The 25,335-nt window shown below is 38.2% G+C and overlaps 3 protein-coding genes across 6 annotated transcripts in view; 1 reads left to right on the forward strand and 2 right to left on the reverse strand.

Annotated features, from left to right (window-relative positions):
• The window catches only part of KLHDC10 (kelch domain containing 10), a 138,309-nt gene that overhangs the window by 14,689 nt on the left and 98,285 nt on the right, over window positions 1-25,335 (reverse strand). The gene's annotated exons all lie outside the window — the stretch shown is intronic.
• On the reverse strand, window positions 1,328-11,043 carry SSMEM1 (serine rich single-pass membrane protein 1). 3 transcript variants are annotated; one of them, XM_059933399.1, is made up of 5 exons: window positions 10,987-11,043; window positions 10,085-10,174; window positions 6,711-6,784; window positions 3,692-3,746; window positions 1,328-2,091 (listed from the first exon to the last, which is right to left on the reverse strand). In XM_059933399.1, the coding sequence occupies exons 3-5, from the start codon at window positions 6,735-6,737 to the stop codon at window positions 1,604-1,606; spliced, it is 570 nt and encodes a 189-aa protein (XP_059789382.1). In that variant the 5' UTR covers window positions 6,738-6,784; window positions 10,085-10,174; window positions 10,987-11,043; the 3' UTR covers window positions 1,328-1,603. The 3 variants fall into 3 exon arrangements, with proteins under 3 accessions (XP_059789382.1, XP_059789383.1, XP_059789381.1); XM_059933400.1 differs by lacking the exons at window positions 6,711-6,784; window positions 10,085-10,174 and having other exon boundaries at window positions 10,987-11,033; XM_059933398.1 differs by lacking the exons at window positions 6,711-6,784; window positions 10,085-10,174; window positions 10,987-11,043 and adding an exon at window positions 8,658-8,840.
• Window positions 11,105-25,335, forward strand: part of TMEM209 (transmembrane protein 209) — a 30,720-nt gene continuing 16,489 nt past the window's right edge. The window contains exons 1-6 of one of the 2 annotated variants that reach the window (XM_059933389.1): window positions 11,105-11,196; window positions 12,143-12,279; window positions 12,422-12,480; window positions 13,336-13,467; window positions 13,932-14,173; window positions 19,794-19,995. In XM_059933389.1, coding sequence (XP_059789372.1) covers window positions 11,131-11,196; window positions 12,143-12,279; window positions 12,422-12,480; window positions 13,336-13,467; window positions 13,932-14,173; window positions 19,794-19,995 — 838 coding nt within the window. In that variant the 5' untranslated portion in view covers window positions 11,105-11,130. Of the gene's footprint in view, window positions 11,197-11,235; window positions 11,352-12,142; window positions 12,280-12,421; window positions 12,481-13,335; window positions 13,468-13,931; window positions 14,174-19,793; window positions 19,996-25,335 lie in introns of those variants that run through there. The other variant, XM_059933390.1, reaches the window with a different exon arrangement.

A 25,335-nucleotide genomic window follows, 5' to 3' on the forward strand; every position in this document is an offset into this window, starting at 1 on the left:
TGGCCTAGTTCCAGTGGCTGGGGCTTCCACATTGCCTCCCGGGTCTCTTTGTTGCCGTTAGTTAAGGAACTTGAAATTATCAGGAGTAACTCCCAAGCCCACAGTAATAGCTCTGTTGTATCTCTCCCAATACCCCATAAAAGGCTCAGTTCTTAGTATTAAGCTGTAGTATCCAAATCCGTCCCTAACACTTAAACCCTTCTTTGAACTCCAGCGCAGAGCCCCTGCTGCTTATCTCGTCCTTGTCAGCCCTCTTCTCTGGGATCTGGGCCTTGTTTTATATCCCACTTGGGGTTCTGCCATCCTCCAGAATAGCCACCCATCTACTAGGCCTGCTTGAATTCCCCACCACTGGGGTCCCCGCCTAACTGGAAAACTCAGCCGCAACTATGTCTGGATTGCAGCTAACTTTCAATAAAGACTCTTTCTTTGACAAATTTGAGTTAGGCTCCTCCGAGCCCTCTTCTCATCCAGATCTCAACCTTGGCGCCCATCCTGTCTTTGGCTGCCCAGTCCAGTTTTAGCAAGAATTCTGCTAAGTAAGTTTAGTGACAGTCCCCCACCCTTGATATCTGAGCACCCTTGACATCTGATCAAGTTCCTCATCCTCTACCTTTGCTGTATAAGTCCTTGGTCTGCCTTTAGCAAGAATCATGCCAGGTCAATTTAGCAGAAATCCCCCTACCCTTGATGGCTCCTCTTAGTAATTTTCCATCCACTGACACCCTTACCCTGTTCCTTGGTTATAAATCCCCACTTGAACTTGCTGTATTTGGAGTTGAGCTTGATTTCTCTCCCCAGTTGCAATAGACTGGACCCCTATTACAAATAGTCTTGAATAAAGTCTTCCTTATCATTTTAACACATGCCAGAATAATTTTTTCTTTAATACTTGTCATGCCCTTTGGACAATAACCACGGACAGCCCATGGCCCAGCTGTCCTTCTGGTCTACTCTAGGAATCCGGTCTCATTCCAGCCCCAAGCTGACACATGTGCATCAATACAGCTCAGGTAGGGAATTCCCTGGCAGTCCAGTGGTTAGGACTCCACGTTCTCACTGCCGAGGGCCTGGGTTCAATCCCTGATAGGGGAACTAAGATCCCACAAGCCTCCCGGCCAAAAAATAAAATACAGCTCAGGTAGAGCCACCTGTAAATATGGATCTGGAGAATATGAGCCAATTCTATTCCAACCAACATTACCTAACTCATTCAGTCAATCAGATGACCAAAGCATATAAATTTTAAATAGTTTCTAAACATAAATATATTTTCAAAGAGGTTCCTTATTTGTATTACAGATATAAACAAAATACATACACTCAAGGCATAAAGTATCTGTCTTGTGCTCTTTTGAATAAAAAAATCACAGTGGATGTAGATCTTTGATGCTCCAATGGTGCCATAAACAAATTCACTGGCCTGTTTTTGGACAAAGAATTATCTGAAATTTTATCTCTTGCATTCCAAGAATGTTTTTGTTGTTAGTAGAGAGACTTTATTGTAAAAGCCTCCTCACCTAGAGCTCTGGTGATTTTTTGTGTTTTATTCATCTCTTTCATTTGGCTTCAAGTAAGGTAAGGACTGGATAAAATTCAAAATTTACTGAATTTTGTTAATACCAGGTCCAGAATTTCCTTCTTGAATATCTCCCTTCTTTGGGGTTGTTACTGAAGTGTTTTGAAGGAAATGGCGGGTCAGCCATTCATTGGTTCTCATGGCTTTGCAGTGGAGGCAGGGCCTTTCCCTGATTTGGCAACCTCCCATATTCCTTTGCCTCTGAGCTATTTTTCTCTTCTTAATACTGGCTGGTGATTGGTGGTGTTCACTTTCACTCTCCTTCCAAGAGGAGGCTCCCGAGTTAGATACTTCACTCTCACACTCAGTAGTATCACTGTCAGGTTGGGTCTGATTCACCCGGCTGAATTCAGAATGGTGCCTCGCTCGTCTTTGTTCAAGATATGCATTGACCAAAGCCATTTCTGAGTCAGTTACAAGAGTAAGTTGGTTCTGCTTTGGTTTTGTCATCATTTGCAAAGAATCCCAGGCACCATCTTTGTTTTGCCGCTTATAGGAAGTATCTTTGCTTGCTAACAACAATGAAACAAATCAACAAGTTAGGCACATTGCTGGTTACTATAATCTCATCTTACCTAGAAAGGAAGCCTATGGTGTGGGCTCACTCTTTGCTGCCATTTGCCAAGCCACCACTTTTCCCCACTCACTTGCAAGTGTTGGCAGCTGACTTCATTTTCCAGTACCATACCAAAACTCCTAAAAACCAAAAGGGCCAGATAGATGCTTGACATATTACTTTTGAAGTTTCATGGACCCTTGATATAATATCAAGGGAAAGGTCTCCAAACTTTTCCAGAGAAAGACCTTTTTACCTTTGCCTTGACAGCTTAAAGATGCAAGCGTGTATATGAATGTGATTTGGGTAGCAGAAAACTAAAAAGGATCTTCTCTTTATGCACTGGTGTGCTGGAGTTGGCTCATACCAGCCAGTTCACAAGAACTGATAAACTTTCAGGAATTTTGCAAGATGGCTGTTAAACACAGCTATTAGTAAAAATTAAATTGTATAAACTTACCACTAAATCAATTTGTTACAAATAAATGTAATAAATACTCAAAACTCATCACTTCCTAAATTATTTTACTAGATTTTATTGTGAGGTTTGCTCTTGAAGCTACTATTTATGTCTGTTGTCTCTGGATATCGGAAATACTATGCAATGATGTGCTACTGTGCATCTCTTCCTAACTCCTATGTTCAGTGACATCATGTTGGTAACCTGAAATTAGTTTTGGTGGGATAAAAATTAACAAGCACTAAGAATCGGGTCTTCATTTATGGTTTTGTTGATTGTCTAGACTTAAAGTAATGGAGAACATGTTACTGACATAGATTACATTTAAAGGTATCATGCCTATAGCCGCTATATGGTGAATAGCACCCAAAAAATGAGGAAATATTCTTCCAGAGTATTCTAAAACTATTATCCAGCTCAGCAAAGATGTCATACACATCATTAACAACCAAGTTAAGTTCCAACATACATCTTTCTGTTTCTTTCATCTTACTCCTTAACTTAAAGGAAAGTATCAATAACATTCATATTAGAACTACACTCGTTCATCTGTTGCAGCTATAGGTTGGCTAAGGCTATAATCAAAGAAAGTATTTTGTGAGAATCAGTGGTCTATATGGAATTTACCATAAAGTGTATTATATGTTTTATTATTTGTAAATTGTCTGATATACATCCTTTATATTAGTAAAATTTTTTAAATGATATATACACACATTTTTGGAGAGCCAGTTGTTAGACATTTATCAGCATACCACTATTTATAGGTTATTGAAAAAGATGTCATATAGAGCTCATAGTCCTGTGGTAACATTAGCAGTAAATGTGTGTGAAAGGCAAGCTGTGTGACGGGAGAATGCTGAGGAATGAAAAGACAGCTTGAGCTCTACCTACCAGTAATTTATAGCCTCTAGCAGCTTTGATGAAGTAGCTAACCAGTCCTTCTGCACCAAAGCAAGGTGCTCATCCAGTGGGCCACCACAGGTCTGGGGAGGCTCTATAACGCTCTTGGCTATTTACCTCTGTTGTTTGCTTTCCACACACAACACATATTTCTCTCATCATAGTCCAATATAAAATATGCACTGGCTCTCACCTTTACTTAGTGAAGTGCTTGTTCCATTGTCTTCATTCTTTTTCTTCTCAGACATCTGTTTCAGAAATATAGATTAGTAATAGTGATCTCAGTTGGTTGTTCTTCCCTCATATTTACTTGTTAAGAAACACTATTGCCTTGGGTCCTTTGACAATGTCTAATTTTAAACAGCGCAGTTCAATAAATACTTACTGAGTTCCTACTATTGTGATCCTGCTTCTGCTGCCCATTAAGAAGACCATGCTTTGACAGCAGGATCTACCAAAATGTTTTGAACCCAGCAAAATGGAACAAAGATTGAGAGAAAATAATACTGATAAGAAGCTATTAGCTACAAAGTTTTCTTGTACTCACTGATTTTATAGAGAAATATCGTTTAAATGTCATTTAAAAACAGATATGATAGTACTAGGATTAGTTTTAAATTACTTTTTAAAATTTTTTGGCCATGATGTGCAGCTTGTGGGATCTTAGTTCCCCGACCAGGGATCAAACCCATGCCCCCTGCAGTGGAAGCACGGAGTCTTAACCACTGGACCGCCAGGGAAGTCCCAGTTTAAAATTACTTTTTAAAGGACATTTTATCAGGTTATGTTATGATAATTCTTTAAGATCTTTATATGAATTCATAGACTTATATCTCCTAAATCCTTCAGAAACTTTCCTCCAGAATGCAACCATAATATATTACCTGTGAATATGGCAACTAGAAGAAATTGATTTCTTTGAATAGTTCCAATTTCAAATATTCTGCCCCAATACTCCATAAATATATTTGCCCCATTTTTCACACGTCCCACTTTTTGATGCCGAAAATGGTTTTGCTAAAAGATACACATACAAAGCAACTCCTTCAAAATATATCAAGTACTTTAGAAATACTCATAACACTTTTGGCACATAATAATTCTGGGAATCTATCACTGGGAAATAAACTCCAAAAGAGAGAAAGTTTTATGTACAGAAATATTTATCCCAATGTAATTAGGGTAATATAAATACAAAATTCAAAAGTAGGCTGACTTCCCTGGTGGCGCAGCGGTTAAGAATCTGCCTGCCAATGCAGGGGACAAGGGTTCGATCCCTGGTCTGGGAAGATCCCACATGCTGTGGAGCAACAAAGCCTGCGTGCCACAACTACTGAGCCTGCGCCCTAGAGCCCCCGAGCCACAGCTACTGAGCCCGCGCGCCACAACTACTGAAGCTCTCATGCCTAGAGCCTGTGCTCCACAACAAGAGAAGCCACTGCAATGAGAAGCCTGCTCACCGCAACGAAGAGTAGCCCCCACTCGCCGCAACTAGAGAAAGCCTGCGTGCAGCAACAAAGACCCAATGCAGCCAAAAATAGATTAATTTTTTAAAAAGGAAGCAATAAATAAATTATGACGTAATCATACAATCATACAATATATCGTTGTAAAAATTATAATAAAAGTATGTTCTAACATGAGGAAATAAATGTTATAATATTAAGTTAAAAATCAAGATGCAAATTTGTATATGCCGTATGATCATAAGTTAGCTAAAAATATGAAAAGAAAAAAGACTAAGGGATGTACGCAAGTGTTAGCAATAGTGGCTTCGAGTGTTGAAACTGATTTTTTTTCCTTCTAATTATTCAAATTGTCTACAATTAGGGAAAAAATGAATTTATGTAGAAAGTCATACTGCCTCTGGGTTGAAAAGTACCACACTTGGCTATTCATAACTGCAATCTAAGATCTTTGGTCCATTCCTTTCTTAATACCTGATCTCCACAATGGTAGGCAAGTTTCTCTAACGAGGTACCTCTTTGCTTTTTGGGTTACTGAAATCATTCTCTGAAAGCTTTCAGTGAAATCCTCTTTTAAGATACCTCTTTTTAAAAAATGTTTTTGGGTGGCCTTATTTTAAATTTAAAATGTATAGAGATGATTATTAAAAGATTAGAAGTTTATGAACCTTAAAAAGTTAATAGTAGTTGATTATTTCTCTATAATCTGGAGTGGTTTTTTTTTTTTTTTTTTTTTTTTTTTTTTTTTTTTGGAGTGGTTTTTATTTCATTTTTTCTACTTTCCTATAATGTCCACATTTTCTATAATGGGTACTTTTGTAATTCAGGGGGGAAAGTGTTTTAAAACACTTATTAGGTTTATATCTTTTTCATGGAAAGCTTCCATATTTGACTTATGTCAAATCAAAATATAATCACAAAATCAAAAGAAAGATTTTACATCAAGCTAAGTGGAATCATATGAACTGTGGTTACCAAAAGCATTTTATTAAGTGTCTTTGTGTGTGACTCAGTTGAGTGAAAACAGCAGAAGTGCCTGCCCTGAAGTGTAGGGTAGGACAGTGGTGAGATCTGGGCTATGGCTCTGCCTTTCTTCCACTGTGATTTTACCAAGCCACTTAATACCTCCTAAGCTCAGTTTCCACATATGCAAAAAGAGGAGCCTGGACTGGTTTTGTTTGGAAAAATTCCAGCACTAGCTGTCTGAATAAACACTAAAAATATATATAAACTAAATATAGTATATATAATCTCTGAGAGCAAGAGGGTACATGCATCTTAGATAGTGGCAAATCCAGAGGAAATCAGTGTGCTTCATGTTTGAGGATAATTACCACATTTCCATCACGCTTTTACCATTACTTCAAGGTTTGTAAATAAACGTTCATAATTTAGCAGAGAAAATGAAGTTCAAAGTGAAGGAAAAATTCCATCCTTTTTGACCAGCTCTCATGTGGTTCTCAGATTTCAAATCGGGGACCCTTTAGAAGAAGCAGTTGAGTGGATTATAGCTGCCATAAGGGTACAAAGTGAAAGACAAAACCTCTAAGATAATTAAGGTTTTAATCAGCACTGAATAGATATAATTCAACATTTCAACTATGCTATGAAACAAACAAATGATATGGCAGGAAACCTGGGTCTATTCGCCTCTCTGTCATAACCACTCATGTGACATTGGACAAGTCACTTAATTTCTTTGGGCTTTATCAATAAAAAAACAAAGGATGGATACTGATAACTTACTTGCCTACAAGCAGAAGGCTGGGCCATAAGCTCTCTTGAGGTCCTTGAAGCTCAGGGCTCTATGACTCCAAAAGCTGATGCAAGCAAGGGAGCAGAGAAAGAACTTAGACCTCTCAAGGGGTCTTCATGATGAAATTGCCAAGAACCAATTTCAATTTTTTGTTAATTTTCTAAAGTAGCTTTTCTTGCCAGGCTAGACAAATTCAATGTACTTAGCTAGGGAGTCTAAGACATGTATAAACTATCACTATTCTAAATATTCTTTTGGCAAAGTATCTATCTTAAGCATTTAGACTTTAGATGAAACTTCTTTTTAGGGGGAGGAGGTGATGAGGGGAAGAGTCTTTGATTATTACAATGGAATCCAGCTGGCATACACAATAACAAGCCTCCTCCTCTCCATCTAGAGCTGATACAGCATTCAGCCTAGCTGACCATTGCCAGCCTAGTGCTCTGGCTGTAATGCTAAATGGTCGTGGTTTTATTAATCATCAGCCTGGTAATAATGGTCAGCAAGGATTCCACATCAGCGATTTATAAGAGCTCAGTTACTCATAATATGTGGGAGCATCACAGCCCTGATTAAGTGGGCTATCTCACTCCTTAGGATGGCATTTTTTCTGCTAGTAGGTGGTCTAGAGTGGTGACTTTAGCTCTGTTTAGTTTAGTTCTGTGTCTTATTCTATGTGGAGAATGTAATGCCTCATTCTAAAAACCCAAAATCCTACAACATGTATCCTATAAATACGACAACTTCTGTATCTTTGATTAGAATCACACAGCTACAAAAGGAATTTGGAGGTCATTAACCAGTAAGGAAGTTTATCCCAGTATTACTTAGCATTTGGACAAACTGAGAACAACCTAAATATCTCAAAATTGCAGATTTGTTATGGTGCAACCATAAAACAAAATTATGCAGTCGTTAAGAGTGCTGCTGTGTAAATATAATTTGAGGAATGATTACAATATAATATTAAGTTTAAAAAAGCAGGTTAGGGCTTCCTTGGTGGCGCAGTGGTTGAGAATCTGCCTGCCAATGCAGGGGACACGGGTTCGAGCCCTGGTCTGGGAAGATCCCACATGCCGCGGAGCAACTAGGCCCGTGAGACACAACTACTGAGCCTGCGCGTCTGGAGCCTGCGCTCCGCAACAAGAGAGGCCGCGACAGTGAGAGGCCCGCGCACCGCGATGAAGAGTGGCCCCCACTTGCCGCAACTAGAGAAAGCCCTCGCACAGAAACAAAGACCCAACACAGCCAGAAATAAATAAATAAATAAAAAATTTTAAAAAAAAAAGCAGGGCTTCCCTGGTGGCGCAGCGGTTGAGAGTCTGCCTGCCAATGCAGGGGACGCGGGTTCGAGCCCTGGTCTGGGAAGATCCCACATGCCGCGGAGCAACTAAGCCCGTGAGCCACAACTACTGAGCCTGCGCGTCTGGAGCCTGTGCTCCGCAACAAGAGAGGCCGCGACAGTGAGAGGCCCGCGCACCGCGATGAAGAGCGGCCCCCGCTCACCGCAACTGGAGAAAGCCCTCGCACAGAAACGAAGACCCAACACAGCCAAAAATAAATTAATTAATTAATTAATTAAAAAAAAAAAAAAAAGCAGGTTATAAAAATATATAAAACATAATGCCAACCATCTAAGATCAAAGATAGACAGATGAAGAGAGATATACTGTGATACAGAAAAAGAAAAAAACTAGAAGAACATACTCCAAAATGTTAACAGTGGTTATCTCTAGGAAATAGGATTACAGTAGTTTAAATTTTCTTCTTCATCCTTTTCTATATTCTTGGGTTCTCTAGAATGATACTTCATTATTTTTAAAACTAGAAGACAAACTTTTAAAAAGTAGTCTCACCAATGTAAAATAAATTTATTTTATGGAAAATTCCCTAGTATACAGTAAATAAATTATTTAAAATGAAAAAGGATATCCTACCCAGACAGAAGCCCGAGAGAAGAACATCAGGACCAATATAATGACAAAATACCAAAGCAGGAAGTTCCCTATTGTCCCACAAGAGTCATCCTTCCGGCATTCATAATCTTGATTTGGAATGGTAAAACTTATAGGTATGGGGGGAGGATCCACCTCCCAAAATAAAGAAAAAAGGTCTCCCATGATGGCTTCTTGCTTTGAAAATAAAACATGCTCAAAGGGATGAAGAAGACTGGGAAGTACTTCACTCCATGTGTATGACAACTTCCTTGGCAACCTATTATGACATATTCTTCAGTAACTATGACAGGAACTGACAAACATTTCTTGGATTACTAAGTTTTTGGAAGATCTGTCCAAATCACTTCTATGAAAGTTTAAGGCATATGCCCCATATCTCAATATGGTGCATTCTGCCATAATCTTTTTTTTTTTTTTTGTCCTGAAACTTGTATACACGGTATTTTCTTTAAATACAGTATTTTAATGTCTTTTTTTTTTTTTTTTTTGGCTGTACCACATGGTGTGCAGAACTTGCCCGACCAGGGATCGAACCCATGCCCCCTGCATTGGAAGTGCAGACCACCAGGGACCACCAGGGAAGTACTTTAATGTCTTTAAAATCTAAGTCTCTGAGGTATCCATTTTTTCAGTCTCTTTGATATATATCATATCATTGTAAATTAACATACACAGTTCTAATGTATTATTGACTGAACTGTGTTCCCCAAAATGCCTATGTTGAAGCTCCAAGCCCCAATTTGGCTATAATTGGAGATAGGGACTTTAAGGAGGTAATTAAGGTTAAATGAAGTCATAAGGATGGGGCCCTAATCCAAAATGACTGGTGTTCTTACGAGAAAAGGAAGAGACATAAGGGATGCGCAAGCACAGGAAAAAAAGGCCATGTGAGGACACAGAGAGAAAGGGGCCATCTGCAAGCCAAAGGACACAAGGCTCAGGAGAAACCAATCCTGCTGGCACCTTGATCTCAGATTTCCAACCTCTACAACTGTGAAAAAATTTATTTCTGTTGTTTAAGCCACCCAGTCTGTGGTATTTTGCTATGGCAACCCTAGCAAACTAATACATAATGCCAACAATACATCTAATTTAGGTAGTAGTCGTGTTCCTTTTTAAGCCTTGAATAAATGCACAGTAATTCATAGATTACATTAAGAGGGAAAACATAGATGTACCTGTTGTGAATTACAACAAACATGTACAATTTCTTCTTATGAAAGAGTCAGACATGGGTTGGGGAGGAAACTTGTATTCTAATTTTGACTGTACATTTGCACAATTTTCAAGTTAGTTCATCTCTATATCTAAAACTAGAGCAAAACACCATTGCTGCTAAGGCAATCTAAAAAGTATAAAAACTTCACTTCAAAAAAATTGGTTAGAACTTTAAGAGCATAGCATACCTGCAGATTTTCATTAACATGCAATACCACGAGGAAACTTCATTTTCTTCTATTGGAACTCAGGAGCATTTTAGGAAAAAATTTTGGTCACTGGGACGTACAAGATGTAACAATCCGTTAGCTTATTATGACACGGCGTGATGTTTTTATTACAGGCACACTTTGCATCCCCACAAGCAAGTCTCCAGACCCTGCGCACGCATCCTGGACCATGCCTGTCTGCTTTAGGCTCTCGTCCCCTCCTCCAGGAAGCTCGCGGGGATCCAGGGCTGGGCCCGCCGCGACTCCTCGGGGCTCACTGCGCCCCACCTCACCTGCCTTTCTAGTGAACCTGCCGGCCTCCCCCGGGCTGAGCTCCTCCAGGCGGTAACCAGGGAAGATTTTATTTTCACATCCCCGCGCGGCTCAGCGGCACATTGTGGGCGTTTGTATTTGTTAAATAAAAGCAAACTGAACTCCCTGATGAACCTTTTCCTCAGGATTAGAAATTCTTCCAAAGAATATGCAGGAAAAGTAAAGGGTGTTTTTTTAAAAAAAAAAACCCTCAAAACCACTAACAACTTTAACAAAACAATTTGGTTTTTGTTACTGCTGTACCCTCGTTACACGGATATTTTAGAATTTACATCGGGTCAGAACACTTAATTTTTTTTTTTTTTTTAACACAGAAGTATGAGAAATGCTTTGTCATTACTGATGGTGTCTGGACCCATCACCAAGTACTCTGTATCCTACACTTGGCCACCCTACTTAATAAAATCTGCTTAAAAATGTGTCCATAAGCGCCCTAAGGAAGCTAAAGTTATATTAATATATAGAAATTCATTTTCTTATAGTTATTACTTTTTACTGCGGGTTCAGAACCTGGTCTGAATGTTTGCTGCTCAGCTTTCTCCCCTCACCTGAGCGGGCGCCACAAATCCAACGGCTGTTTCCCTGGTAACGCTCCTAGCCCCTGTCCCTCCCCTACTCCCCTCTTCTCGCGAGAAGAGACAGTCTCGTTCTTCCTGTAACTGTAGCCTCACAAGCCGGTCGCTTTCGCCTTAATGCTTGGCTTCGCGCATGTGCAGTGGAGAGTGGCGCGAGCCAGCCGCTTCCGGGTGAAGAACACGGTGCGTTTTCGGGGTCATCTTTGTGGTGTCTGGACTCTTGAGTCCACGCGGGCCGTGGGAGTTACGCGCCTGCGGAGCTGGCGAGGGTTCAGCCGAAGGGGAGTGTGGCCAGACCTCCCACTACCCGTGGTGGAAGGGAGGAAAGAAGCCATAAAGTTTGTGCTGCGAGAGCCAGGGAGGGAAGCTCTCCGCACTGTGTAGTGTTGACTCGGGGGCAGGGTGGCGGGAAGGGTACTGCTCTTACTCTGTGGGCTACGACTCCATATATCTGGGGCAAGTCTTAACATTTGTCTGCAAGAGATGAGGCCTAGGAAAACAGAGGAACTAATAAATCCTAATGTGGACCAAAACTGCTCACTCTCCCCAACTCACCCGTATCCCCTTCACACCATGAGTACTCGCCCTTCTAAAATTAAATCCTTATATTTTATCAGCAACACGAATCAGAGATCTCTGGCGTGTGTCGGTCGTGTGCAGAGCTGTTAAATAAAGATCATAGGCAGTTAATGACTTATGCACGAGCATGTGGGAGGAGAGTAATGACATATCTTATTTGGAATACTTTCTCCCAGAACTTGGTATTTTGAATTTCTTATAGCCCTTGGCCTAGTCCTTGTGACATATTCCAAAAACACAACAGGGCGTAATTGGAAACATAACCACTAACCCTTAAATTACAAAATAAAATATTTTTCTTTATTGGAAGTGTTAAATTATTCTCTGAAGGAAACAGCCAGTTCTCTGTTGATTACAATGTGGTGCCAATGAAGCTGTAATTTAGGGTTCCCTTTTCATATACTAATATTAAAATTAGAAAAAGTTAGGAAAGACATTTGAAGATGAGGAAAAGTAGATGCAATTTTTAGTTACCTTATAACAAGTTTGATTTCTTAAATGGAGAAGTTGTTTCTTTTAATTAATTCTCATGCTTTTTGATTTTGAACAGATGCAAGGGGAGCCAAACCCTAGTGCTTCCCTTATTGACAGAACCATCAAGATGAGAAAAGAAACAGAAGCTAGGAAAGTGGTTTTAGCCTGGGGACTCCTAAATGTATCTATGGCTGGAATGATATATACTGAAATGTAAGTTAATTAGCCAAAAAGGGGGGAAAAAGTGAAAATTTAAGAGGCCAATGGTTGGTTCCACAGGTTTTGTGTTTGTTTTGATTTTTGTGTGGTTTTGTTTTGTTTTGTTACTATTAAAAAGCCTTTTTACTTTTTTCAGGACTGGAAAATTGATTAGTTCATATTATAATGTGACACACTGGCCCCTCTGGTATATAGGTAAGTAATTAATTTTCACTGCAGTGTAGTTACTCCAGTGAAAAACTGCGTTCAAGTTTAATTCAGCTTAGTATTCATTCCTTTACTCGACAAATATTTGAGTGCCTGCTATGTTCCCAAAACTGGTAATACACCAGGAAGGGAACAAGGTCCCTGCCCTCATGGAAGGAATATTCTAGTAGAAGAGACACTCAAATTAATAATACGATTCCAGATAATCATGAGTTCTGTGAAGAAAAATAAAGTTTGGAGCTGGTGAGATTTGTGTTTGTATTTGTCTCCCTGAATTGCCTTCCCTACTTCTCTACCTTTTCACCTTTCAAGATCAACCCGATTTCTGCTGCATTGATGGCTTCCTCAGTTTCCTCATCCTTCCTCTCTGTCTGCTCTTCAGTAGTCCTTGGGTATAAAGGGTCCTTATGGCCATTGAAGTAAATTCCAAAGTCTAATACATACATTAAGCTAAAGTCTGCGATAGGGAAGTGGTGTGGCAAGTGGAAGAGCAAGAGTTTTGGAATCTGCATACCTGAGTTAGAATCACGGCTTCAGTAACTAGCTATGAGCTACTGCAAAAGTCACTTGACTTCTTTACAACTGGTGGTTGATCTTTAAAATGAAGGTGAAAATGTTTACTGTAAAAGGTTGTAAGGATTAGTGATAATATTTTGCAACTCAACTGGTAAATGCCCTACACATAATAGACATTCATTAAGTGAAGTGGTAACTCTTATGAGGAATAAGAAGATAGTTTTCAATTTTGTTGTTGCTAATTTGCTAAAGTATGCATGGTTTTGTTCCCCCCCCTTTAAATGTTCCACCCCCCTTTTAAAAAATAAATAAATTGTTCTCTTCCAGAGCTTGCCCTTGCATCTCTCTTCAGCCTAAATGCTTTATTTGATTTTTGGAGATATTTCAAGTACACTGTGGCACCAACAAGTCTGGTTGTTAGCCCTGGACAGCAAACACTTTTAGGGTTAAAAACAGCTGGTAAGTGTTTCATATCTTTTGCAAAGGTGGGTGAAAGGTTGGCAATACATCTTTCTCAATTTAATTTTCTCTTCTCATAGACTCAGCTAGAAGGGACTTCTAAGGCCATCTGGTTCAACTGTATTAAACAGTTCTACAGTAAATGGTCTTAAGATCAATGATTATCATTCCGATTTATATAAATTGAGTAACATTCACAGCCTCATGGAAGTTTGTTCCATTGTTTAATTACTGTTAAAATTAAATGACTAACTTTTGCTACATTAAAGCCAATTTCTTATTTTGAACTCTATGGAAATGGTAAACAACCATTTGTGTCCTTTGGTAGTAATACTTTATGTAATTTAACAACCAGGTCACTCTATTACTTGCCCTTTTCCTGAAGGAAAAGATTCAGTTCATTAAATCTGTTTTCATAGAAATTTTATTTATACTTACAACAATTATTTGTTTGTTCCTTCTAGTTGTACAGACTACTCCTCCACATGATCTGGCAGCATCCCAAATCCCTCCCTCTCCACCTTCTCCTTCAATTCAGGGTCAGAGTGTATTAAGTTATAGCCCATCTCGCTCACCCAGTACCAGCCCCAAGTTCACCACCAGCTGTATAACTGGATACAGCCCTCAGCTACAAGGTCTGTCATCAGGTGGCAGTGGTTCTTATAGCCCTGGAGTGACCTACTCACCCATCAGTGGTTATAACAAGGTAATGACTCTTTTCTCTTGGCCAATCACATTACTATTTTAGAATTGGGAGGTTTGAATTGAAAATCATCTAGTGAGTCGAAACTCCTTGTTTTATCAATAAAGAAACCCAGGACCAGTGGGTAATTGACTTGCCCAAATTGCCCATTTAAGAGCTAAGAATAGAAGCCAGATTTCCTGACACCAGTTAGAAGTTCTTTATATCGCATCTTAAAACAAAAGAAAAGATTTAGCTTTTGAAAAGATAACGAACTGAGGTTCACCATCTAGGATCTTTCTGCTGTCTTTAAAAGTTGAAATTATGATGATTTTTTACTTTAGTTTCCTTTACTCATGTTTTCCCTCTTTCTTTGCTTCTTTATGTGAAACTTTTGTATATCCTTATAGAGTATTAATGCTTTTCATCATATTGGAGTATCTTCTAAGCTAGAAACTGGGATTGTCGTGTAACTTGACTCTTGAGTATGAATACTCTCCATAGGATGATGAGAAACCTTCATTCCATCTCCCACGGTAGAGTGGACTTCTGTTTTAATTTTTAGGCTTGATAGAAACAAAATTGACAAATTTGAAATTGTGGCTCCTGCCTGATGCATAAGGCTATAAAAGAAGCATTAAAAGAGGGATGGTCACATTTTCAAGTACCTTTTTTTGGCCACACCACGTGGCTTGCAGGATCTTACTTCCCTGACCAGGGATTGAACCCGTGTTCCCTGCAGTGGAAGCACGGAGTCCTAACCACTGGACCGCCAGGGAATTCCTGGGATGGTCACATATTCAGATACTGTCACTAGTTAGACTAATATCGCTATAGTTATGAGAGATGTCTGGAAATGAAATCAACACACTGTCTGCCCTTACCCTTTTACATAATATTTCTTTGTAATGAAATTCCATACTACTGGTTACCTAATAATAATTTTGGCAAGTAATGGAATTTAGAAAATTTTGTATAAGTTAAATATTATGAGGGTAATTCATAACCCATAGGTAAATATGACTTTTTAAAATAGTTTTACTTTGTTTTCATGGGAAAAGTACCATATGATCATTACAGAAAGTTAGGAAATTAGTAGAAAAAATCACTCATCGTCCTACCACCCAAACATAATTTCTGTTTAATGGCTAATTAATACTCATCTAGTGGATATACCCTAGTTTACTCTTGAATATTTAAGTTATTTTTATTTCTTAAAAACTATTATTAGTATCTACTAATTAGCTCTGTACATAAAGCTCATAACATTGCTTAATTATCTTGTTTTCTACTATATTATAACCTTGAGCACAAGATTATGTGTTTTTATTCATCTTTGTTTCCTTAGCACAGTGTATGGAATATAGATGCTATATGTGTCTGTTGAACCAAAGTAATACTTTGGAAAAATTAATGAAATGAATAATTATTTTTCTGGGGAAAAAAAATGTTAAAATTGATACAGCCACTATGGAGAACAGTATGGAGGTTCCTTAAAAAACTAAGAATAGAACTACCATACAACCCAGCAATCCCACTACTGGACATATACCCTGAGAAAACCATAATTCAAAAAGAGTCGTGTACCAAAATGTTCATTGCAGCTCTGTTTACAATAGCCAGGACATGGAAGCAACCTAAGTGTCCATCAACAGATGAATGGATAAAGAAGATGTGGCACATATATACAAGGCAATATTACTCAGCCATAAAAAGGAACGAAACTGAGTTATTTGTAGTGAGGTGGATGGACCTAGAGACTGCCATACAGAGTGAAATAAGTCAGAAAGAGAAAAACAAATACCATATGCTAACACATATATGGAATCTAAAAAAATAAAGAAGAAGAAAAAATGGTCAGAAGAACCTAGGGGCAAGATGGGAATAAAGATGCAGACCTACTAGAGAATGGACTTGAGGATATGGGGAGGGGGAAGGGGAAGCTGGGACAAAGAGAGAGTGGCATGGACATATATACACTACCAAACGTGAAATAGATAGCTAGTGGGAAGCAGCCGCATAGCACAGGGAGATCAGCTCGGTGCTTTGTGACCACCTAGAGGGGTGGGATAGGGAGGGTGGGAGGGAGGGAGATGCAAGAGGGAAGAGATATGGGGACATATGTATATGTATTACTGATTCACTTTGTTATAAAGCAGAAACTAACACACCATTGTAAAGCTATTATACTCCAATAAAGATGTTTTAAAAAAAATGCTAAAATTGACAGAGTAGTAGAAAACCTAAATAAATCAAGGAAGAAAATTTAAAAACTATTAATCAAATACATCCACAGAACACATTAGGGCCCAGAAGTTTTACCATTGAGTTCTTTTAAATTTTCAAGAAACAATTACTTTTTAAACTTTTGATTATGGAAATTTTCAAACATACACAAAAATGAAGGGACCAGTATAGTGAACTCCTGCGTATCTATTACCCATCTTCAACAGTTGTCAGCATTTTGCTATTGTATGAACAGATCATTCTGATCCAATAAAACATGTTAGAAGTGTAAGCTCCAGAGTTAGAAAACTGGAGGAGATTGGTTCAAGATGGCAGAGTAGAAAGACATGTGCTCATCTCTTCTTGTGAGAGCACTGAAATCACAACTAACTGCTGAACAACCATTGATCAGAAGACGCTGGAACCCACCAAAAAAGATACCCCACAACCAAAGACAAAGGAGAAGCTGCACTGAGACAGTAGGAGGGGCACAATCACGATAAAATCAAATCCCATACCCACCAGGTGAGCATCCCACAAACTGGAGAACAATTATACCACAGAACTCCTACTGGAGTGAAAGTTCTGAGCCCCATGTCAGGGGGTCTGGCAATGTGAGTAGGAATCCCCAGAGAATCTGACTTTGAAGGCCAGCAGGATTTGGTTGCAGGACTTCCACAGGACTGGGGGAAACAGAGACTCCACTCTTGGAGGGCACACACAAAGTCTTGTGCGCACCAGGACCCAGGGGAAGGAGCAGTGACCCCACAGGAGACTGAACCAACCTACCCACTAGTGTTGGAGGGTCTCCTGCAGAGGTGGGGGGTGGCTGAGGCTTACTGTGGGGACAAGGGCACTGGCAGCAGCAGTTCTGGGAAGTACTCATTGGCGTGAGCCCTCCTGGAGGCCGCCCTACCATATATCCTGTAGGCTCCAGTGCTTGGTCGCCTCAGGCCAAACAACTAACAGGGAGGGAACACAGCCCCACCCATCAGCAGACAAGTTTTACTGAGCATGGCCCTGCCCACCAGAGCAAGACCCAGTCCCTCTTAGATAGCCTCATCCACCAGAGGGCAGACAGCAGAAGCAAGAGCTACAATCTTGCAGCCTGCAGAACGAAAACCACAATCACAGAAAGTTAGACAAAATGAAAAAGCAGAGGATTATGTCCCCGATAAAACCCCAGAAAAACAACTAAATGAAGTGGAAACAGGCAACCCTCCAGAAAAAGAATTCAGAATAATGATAGTGAAGATGATCCAGGATCTCGGAAAAAGAATGGAGGCAAAGATTGAGAAGATGCAAGAAATGTTTAACAAAGACCTAGAAGAACTAAAGAACAAACAGAGATGAACAATACAATAACTGAAATGAAAAATACACTAGAAGGAATAATAGAATAACTGAGGCAGAAGAATGGATAAGTGACCTGGAAGACAGAATGGTGGAAATCACTGCCTTGGAACAGAATAGAGTCAGAAAACTGGAATGGTGTCCTGGTATGATCTTGAGCAAGTTACCTAACCTCTTATACCTAAAATTAATACAGTAATAATATTTACCACTTATTGAGAGAATGAAATAAGATAATGTCAAGGAAGCATAAAATATTACACCGCTTGAGCAAGATAAAACCAGTTAATGAAACAGTAGCCCAGACACAGTCATAATATATATAAGGATTTAACATGTTAATTGAAATAAAAGAAAAATCAGTGTGGAAGAAGATTAACATTTTTATTTGTAAACAGCATTAAATATTATAAAATTTGTTAATCCTTAATTTATTACAAACTAATATAAATTGATCATGAAACCCCAGTAGAAAAAAATTGTCAATGTACTGGAGTAAGTAGTTAATAAAATAGGTAATACTACTGACAAGTAATTGTATTTTTAAGGTGTTTAACTTAATAAGTATAAGGAAAATGCAAATTAAATATACATTTTTAAAAAATTCTTATATATCATAAATATTTTTAAATAGTAATGCTGATGGACACATACCAAAATAGGTGTTCCTGTCCTCTTCTGATAGGAGGATAACTTAGTACAACATTTTCATTTAATAGAATGGAAATGTGTATTAAAAATGTTCATATGCTTTGATCAAGTCATTTCAGTTCTAGGGATCTCCTAAAGGAAGTCATCAGAAATTAAGCAAAGATTTATGCACAGAGATGCTAATCATAACATTATTTACAGTAACCAAAAATTTTAGACAATCCAAATGTCTAGAATATAAGAATGTAAAAATAAATTATGATAGATTTGTATTATGAAGTATTATATAGCTAGTAAGAATATTTACAAAGGATTTTTATAGAAAAATTCTTGTTAACTTTAAAAAAACAATATAATGCTAAAGGGTATTACCTCAATTATATGAAAACAAAAATATATTAACATATATGTACATTTAAAGAGTTGAAAATACATGAAATGTGAAAAAGGTTTGTAGTATCTCTGGGTGGTAGAGTTACAAGTATGGCTTATTTTCTTCATGCATTTCATTTTTTAAAATATACATATATTACTTTTTTGGAAAATAGACTATTTTTAGAACAGTTTCAGGTTCACAGCAGAATTGAGAGGAATAGAAAAGAGATTTTCTGTGTACCCCTGCCCCCAGCACAGGCACAGCCTCCCCCGCTATCAACATCTTGCTGCAGAGTGGTACGAATAGAAGAGCCTGTGCTAACACATCATTATCACCCAGAGTCCATAGTTTACATTAGCATTCACTCTTGGTGGTGTACAGTCTATGTGTCTGGACAAACATATGACATGTATCCACCATTATGGTTTCATACAGAGTAATTTCATTGCCCTAAAAATCCTTTGTGCTCCGCTTATACATCCTCCCCCTACCCCAGCCTTTTCCACAATCATACAATATGTAGCCTTTTCAGATTGGCTTCTTTCACTTAGTAATATGCATTTAAGTTTCCTCCACGTCTTTTCATGGCTTGCTAGCTCATTTCCTTTAGTGCTGAATAATATTCCATCATCTGGATGTACCACAGTTTATCCATTGACCTACTGAAGGGCATCTTGGTTGCTTCCAAGTTTTGACAGTTAAGAATAAAGTTTCTTATAAACGTCTGTGTGCAGGTCTTTGTATGGACATAAATTTTCAGCTTTTGGGGGTAAATGCCAAGGAGGAGGATGTTTGTTTTGGTAATCATATGTTTAGTTTTGTAAGAAACTGCCAAACTGTCTTCCAAAGTGACTGTTTTGCATTCTCACCAGCAATGAATCCAAGTTCCTGTTACTCTACATCCTCGCCAGCATTTGGTATTGTCAGTGCTCTGGATTTTGGCCATTCTAATTGGTGTGTACTTTTTGAAAGTCAAAAACCAAAAGAAAGAAATTTCAGTTAAAGAAAAATAAAATAAATTTCTTTTATTTTGTATAGTTGGCCAGCTATAGTCCCTCTCCATCTTCTCCATACCCTACCACTGTTGGACCAGTGGAGAACAGTGGATTGAGATCTCGCTACCGTTCTTCACCCACCGTCTACAACTCCCCTACTGACAAAGAAGACTACATGACAGACCTACGAACCTTGGATACTTTTCTTAGAAGTGAAGAAGAGAAACAGCATAGAGTTAAGCTGGGTACATATATATTTTATTTAGATCTAATGTACGTATTTTTTGTGCCATTTTACGTTATCTTCAACCTATTATTTTTGTTACTTTGATCTCATACATGAATGTTTAAGTCCTTTAATAATACACCTTGTGTAGCTTAGGAGAGAAATATATTTTGTTTTTGTATTTTGTTCAGTTAGAAGAATTAAGTTCACCAAAATTTAAGATGTAAAATATAGCTGAGCTAACAGAAATCTTGAACCTTTTGTCTACATTACGATTGAAAGCTTTTTCATATAATGTAAGTTATAATTTGTTTAAAAGTTGAGGTCATAAAACTGTTTTTGATGCGGTCCGCAGCAGAGCTTCGTGAAGTGATAGTTGTCTCCTTTCAGGTAGTCCTTGGGAAGGTTGGTGTGGCAGGGAGGCTGGAGAGAGCATGGATTTACTCCAGAAGTGCTGTTGTTTTCAGAACATGTTTTAACTTGTCTCTGGTTTGCCTTGGGAAACAATGTTAGCAAATCTTAATCTATTTGGGGTGGATTTGATTATTACAAAGTCTATTATTGAAACCAAATTAGGCTATTGAGCCTAGTAATGATTTTTCCCCCTCAGGAACTTTCACAGAAAGCACATTAGGTGCTAAAGCATGGCCACAGTGAGGAAGCCAGTTATTGGACCGTGGCTCTTTGTGTCACTTGAAATCTCTCTATTGATTTTTAATTTAATTTTTCCTGGAAGTGCCACAAATGTCAAAGAAACAAGTCAATATTGTTATTTGTTGATACATGCTTTTTCTTCTTTTTAAATTTTGAAATATTTCAAGGATACCAAAAATTATAGAGTGGAATACAAAGAACCCTATGTACCCTCTACATATTTTTGTCATATCCAGGTATTTTCTGACTTCCATTTTTATTTCTTCATTGACATATAGGAGTTATGTAGAAATATTGTTTGGAAGTATTATTGGTGATTGGTGTTGCTTTTAATTTCCAAATATGTGAAATGAAAGGCTTTGTTATCTGTTTTTTCCTAAGTTAATTGTACTCTGGCTAGAGATTTTGATCTGTACCCTATTAAGTTTTTATTTTTTTGAGACTTGTATTTAGGCCTGCTATTTATGACCACTTTTTATGAGTGGTTCTTGGTATATTGAAAAGAATGCACAGTCTCTAAATATTGGGCTTCATGTTTGCTCATTGAGTCAAGCTTCATGATGGTGTTATTTTTTTAATTTATTTATTTATGGCTGTGTTGGGTCTTCGTTGCTGCGTGTGGGCTTTCCCTAGTTACGGTGAGTGGGGGCTATCCTTCGTTGCGGTGTGCGGGATTCTCATCGCGGTGGCTTCTCTTGTTGCGGAGCACAGGCTCTAGGCACGTGGGCTCAGTAGTTGTGGCACGCAGGCTCAGTAGTTGTGGCGCACGGGCTTAGTTGCTCCGCGGCATGTGGGATCTTCCCAGACCAGGGGTTGAACCCGTGTCCCCTGCATTGGCAGGCGGATTCTTAACCACTGTGCCACCAGGGGAGTCTTATTAATTTTTATCTGCTTGATTTATTGGTTACTAAGAAAGTGTGTTAAATGCTCCCACTGATTGTTTCCCATTAAATGTCTCCTCATAACTCTGTCAGATTTGCTAAATATACATGAGATTGTTATTATAAGTGCGTGTAAATTCAGAATATCCTTCTAGTCAATTACTCCTTTTATCTTTATCTCTTAGGCTTTTTGCCTTCAAGTCTATTTTGTCTGACATTAACACAGCTATACTAGGTTTCTTTTGGTTAGTATTTGCCTTGTATATCTATATCTGTCTGTATACTTTTAACCCTTCTGTGCCCATAGGTTTTAGGTAATTAAGTATTTTTATTTAAGTATTTGTAAATAATTAATAGTTATTTTGTTGGGAACTACTTTGAGACTATAAATATTCTGTTCCTCATCAAATTTTCACTTAATAGTTTTAACACCCTTTTAATAATCTTTGCAAATTTAATTATTACTATGTTGGTTGTCATAGTGCCTTTCTAATTCCATCATTCCTTCATTATTTATCCCTTTTATGTTTTTTAAACTTTTTCTGTGTGGGTGGTAAAATATACATAAGATTTACCATTTTTAAGTGTATCATTTAGTGGTATTAAGTACATTCACTTCGTTGTGCAACCACCTTTTACATTTATTTGTTGGTATTCTACTGTAAGAGCGTTTTCTTCTCTCCAATTAGGTCATTTATTTTGATGGTTAGATGTCTCAGATTTCACTAGTCTGTGTTCTTTTGACATGACGGTGTCATTCTTTGAACACTGCCCCCACCCCATGCCACCCCCTGCCTCCCTCAAGATAATCCAGGCTCCTCTTATACTTTCCCTAGTAACTAACTCTGGAGTTAGTCTGTTTCTCATGCAATCATGGCCATGATTGCTGAGTGGAGAAAGATATTTAGAAATTAATATCTGGGCACTGGATATGCCATGGTTAATCTAGGTCCACTGAGCAGACAGCTAGGAAATATATGTGGAAACACACACACACACACACACACACACCCATCCATTTGTATATTTCTCCGTCTATCCATCTATATATATTAAAAACCATGAGTTCCTATGACACCTCCAATCCCAGTCCAACTATACAGGGTTTGTTCTGGCCTCCTCCCTTTACATATTTATAGCTCCTTTCTCCAGCAGCGAGAAACCGGGCACTCACATATCCTCTCTCACACACACACTCTTTTGCTGAATGGCCACTTCATCACTAAGTATTTCATATGCATCTCCTAAGAGCAAGGACATTTTCCTTTCTAACTACAGTATGATTCTCATATTTAAGTTACTACTATTCTTCATACTTACATTTCCTCCAGTTGACCCAATAATGACCTTTGTAGCTATTTTTTCTGTTACTGATGGTGGATCCTGTCAAGGATCCTGTATTGCATTTAATTGTCAGGCTTCTTTTGTCTTCTTTAATCTAGAACATTTGTGAGTTTTTGTTTTCTTTTTTGTCTTTTATGACATTTACATTTTGAAGATATAAGGCAAGTTTTGCAAATTTCTATTTGTGTGATCATTTTCTCATTATTAGATTCAGTTTAAATATATTTTTGGCAAGAATACAACTTAGGTGGTGGTGTGTTCCCTTCAATGTATCACATCAGGGGACACATGATATCATTTTGTCCCTTTATTGGTAAAGTTAAATTGGATCACTTGGTCATAGTGATGGCCTGATTTCTTTGTAAGAGTTTTTCCCTTCCGTAATTAATAAACAATCTATAGTGTGATGCTTCTGAGACTTGTGACTATCCTGTTCCCCCAGCAGGCTTTCATCCAGTGGTTTTAGCATCCATTGATGATCCTGTCCCGAGTGAGTTAATACAGTAGTGGTTGCAAAATGGAGACTTTCTAATACTTTCATTTCTTCTACATTTAGTGGTTTGGCATTCTATAAAGAAGAGCTTTCTGTTTTACTCCTCACCCCACAGTTTGTTTGTTTTAGCCAGTTTGGACTGATGGTTCTTTCTTCAGCAGTGTCTGAACTACCGTTTAACTAACTCATTGAGCGCTTTGTCTTTTTTTTTTTTTTCCAGTTTTCAAAGTTTCATTTGGTTCTCTTTCAGATATGCCTGATTTAGAGTATCTTGTTTTGTTCTTATGTTTTCAATTCTTTTTCCTATCTCAATCACTTTAAACATGCTTTTTAAAAGTCTCCGTCCAGTAGTTCAGTTATCTAAAGTTCTTGGAGATTACATGCTAACATTTTTTTCTTGTTGACTCATTTGCTTGGAGACATGTTTCCCTGTGATTTATGTAATTTTTGTTTGTTTTTGGTAAGCTCATCTTCAGCAGGGTTTTATCTGTGCTTTTTCTGTCCTAGGCAGGCTGGATGGAAGCCTTGTTTCCTGCTAGCAGTTTTATATTTGCCTCTACCGGGTGCCTAAGGAACATCATTGACCTTGAACTAACTTAAGTAATTTTGGGGCTTGGAGGTTCCTGGACCTCACAGGGAGTGTAAACGGGCACTGTAAACCCATGTGAAGATAGATCTGTAATTTTTAAATCTCTGGGGGTTTCTTTTTAAACAACCTAAGAGAGACAAGCTTCCTTGTTATCTTCTGGTGTCGGTGGACAGATGTTTTTTCCTTATCCACAGAATGTGGCCCTTTGAGGTTCCTGGCTCTATGCGGGGTGCAGGGAATAGAGACAGGAAGAAGGTCTCAATCCAGCTCTCTACCTCTCCTGGACCTGTATCCGCATTTCCAGTTCCCAGGCACTGAAATCCAAGCTGATAGGTTTCCCAAAGCCTACAGAATTCTCCAGAGCAGCCACGGCATCAGCTCACACACAGGCCGCTGGCCACTCTGATTTTCAATTCCCTCTTCATTTTTAGCCACTGACTCTTCCTCTTACATTTTTGCAAGCTCCATTATTCATTTAAATTATATATTTTATTTGATAAGCATATATATAGCTGGAGATGTTTCAGATTACCTGATTTGTTATGTTGCCAGAATTCCAAATCTCTGTGTGCTTTGATTCTTTGGTCTTGGTGGTTCTCCAGCTACAGGTTTTGTGCTATTTTGGTGGTGGTGGTCATTACAGAGAGGCCCTGTTGTGTCACTTGCTATATATATTTTCCTTGTACTTCGGCTAATGTACAACAGATATAAAAACATATTTCTGTCATCTGTATAAAACTTCTTTTGTCATCTAAAGCCACTCTTTATTGAAATTTTTCTTAAGTTCAAGTTTTCTCTCAGAAAGCTGGATTATCATTTTCAAAGTTAATAGTCAAAATAATGAATCAAAATAGGATAAACTTTGTACTCTATCATGACCATGTCTCTTACCTTCCTTTTTTATTCCCTATTTATTAAATCATTTGTGCTTGTTTAAAACTTCTTTTCTTGACATTAATTCATTCCTCTAAGTCAGTGTTACCAGAAGTCCTACTTGAAATTTTTTTACCCCAAGAGTGGTATTTCTTTATTATATGTAATTATTTATTTTCATGCCAGCATGAAACGTACTTTGACCAGTGCTACTAGCACAAGACTGGCTAACCTTCAAGGTTTTTATGCTGTGACTTGAAATACTGCCACATATCCCTTTCATGATTTCTCGTCTTTTGTGCCTGTAAACATCACTAGAAAACCAGTTTTATTATTTTACAGTCATTCCTTTTAAAAATTCTGCTAAGATTAAAAAAAAAAAAACTAGTTTGTATTTGTGACTTTTGTGTGAGGGTATGAAATATTAATTGATATTTTTGATATCAGGTAAACTCTGTAAAAATAAACTCTTCATAAGTATCATATAGTTGTCATTGAAGATTAGCTGTTTATTCAGGTACTGTG

Source organism: Balaenoptera ricei, chromosome 9, assembly GCF_028023285.1.
Source record: "Balaenoptera ricei isolate mBalRic1 chromosome 9, mBalRic1.hap2, whole genome shotgun sequence".
Taxonomy (NCBI): Eukaryota; Metazoa; Chordata; class Mammalia; order Artiodactyla; family Balaenopteridae; genus Balaenoptera; species Balaenoptera ricei.

Bases quoted from the DNA above. Each gene is read 5' to 3' on its own strand.
- SSMEM1 (XM_059933398.1), bottom strand. From the start codon at position 8,840: ATGGGAGACCTTTTTTCTTTATTTTGGGAGGTGGATCCTCCCCCCATA. The intron at 3,747-8,657 runs GTAGGATATCCT...TTTCTGAAACAG, and splicing joins TCTCTCGGGCTTCTGTCTGG to ATGTCTGAGAAGAAAAAGAA. The intron at 2,092-3,691 runs GTGAGAGCCAGT...CATTGTTGTTAG, and splicing joins AAGCACTTCACTAAGTAAAG to CAAGCAAAGATACTTCCTAT.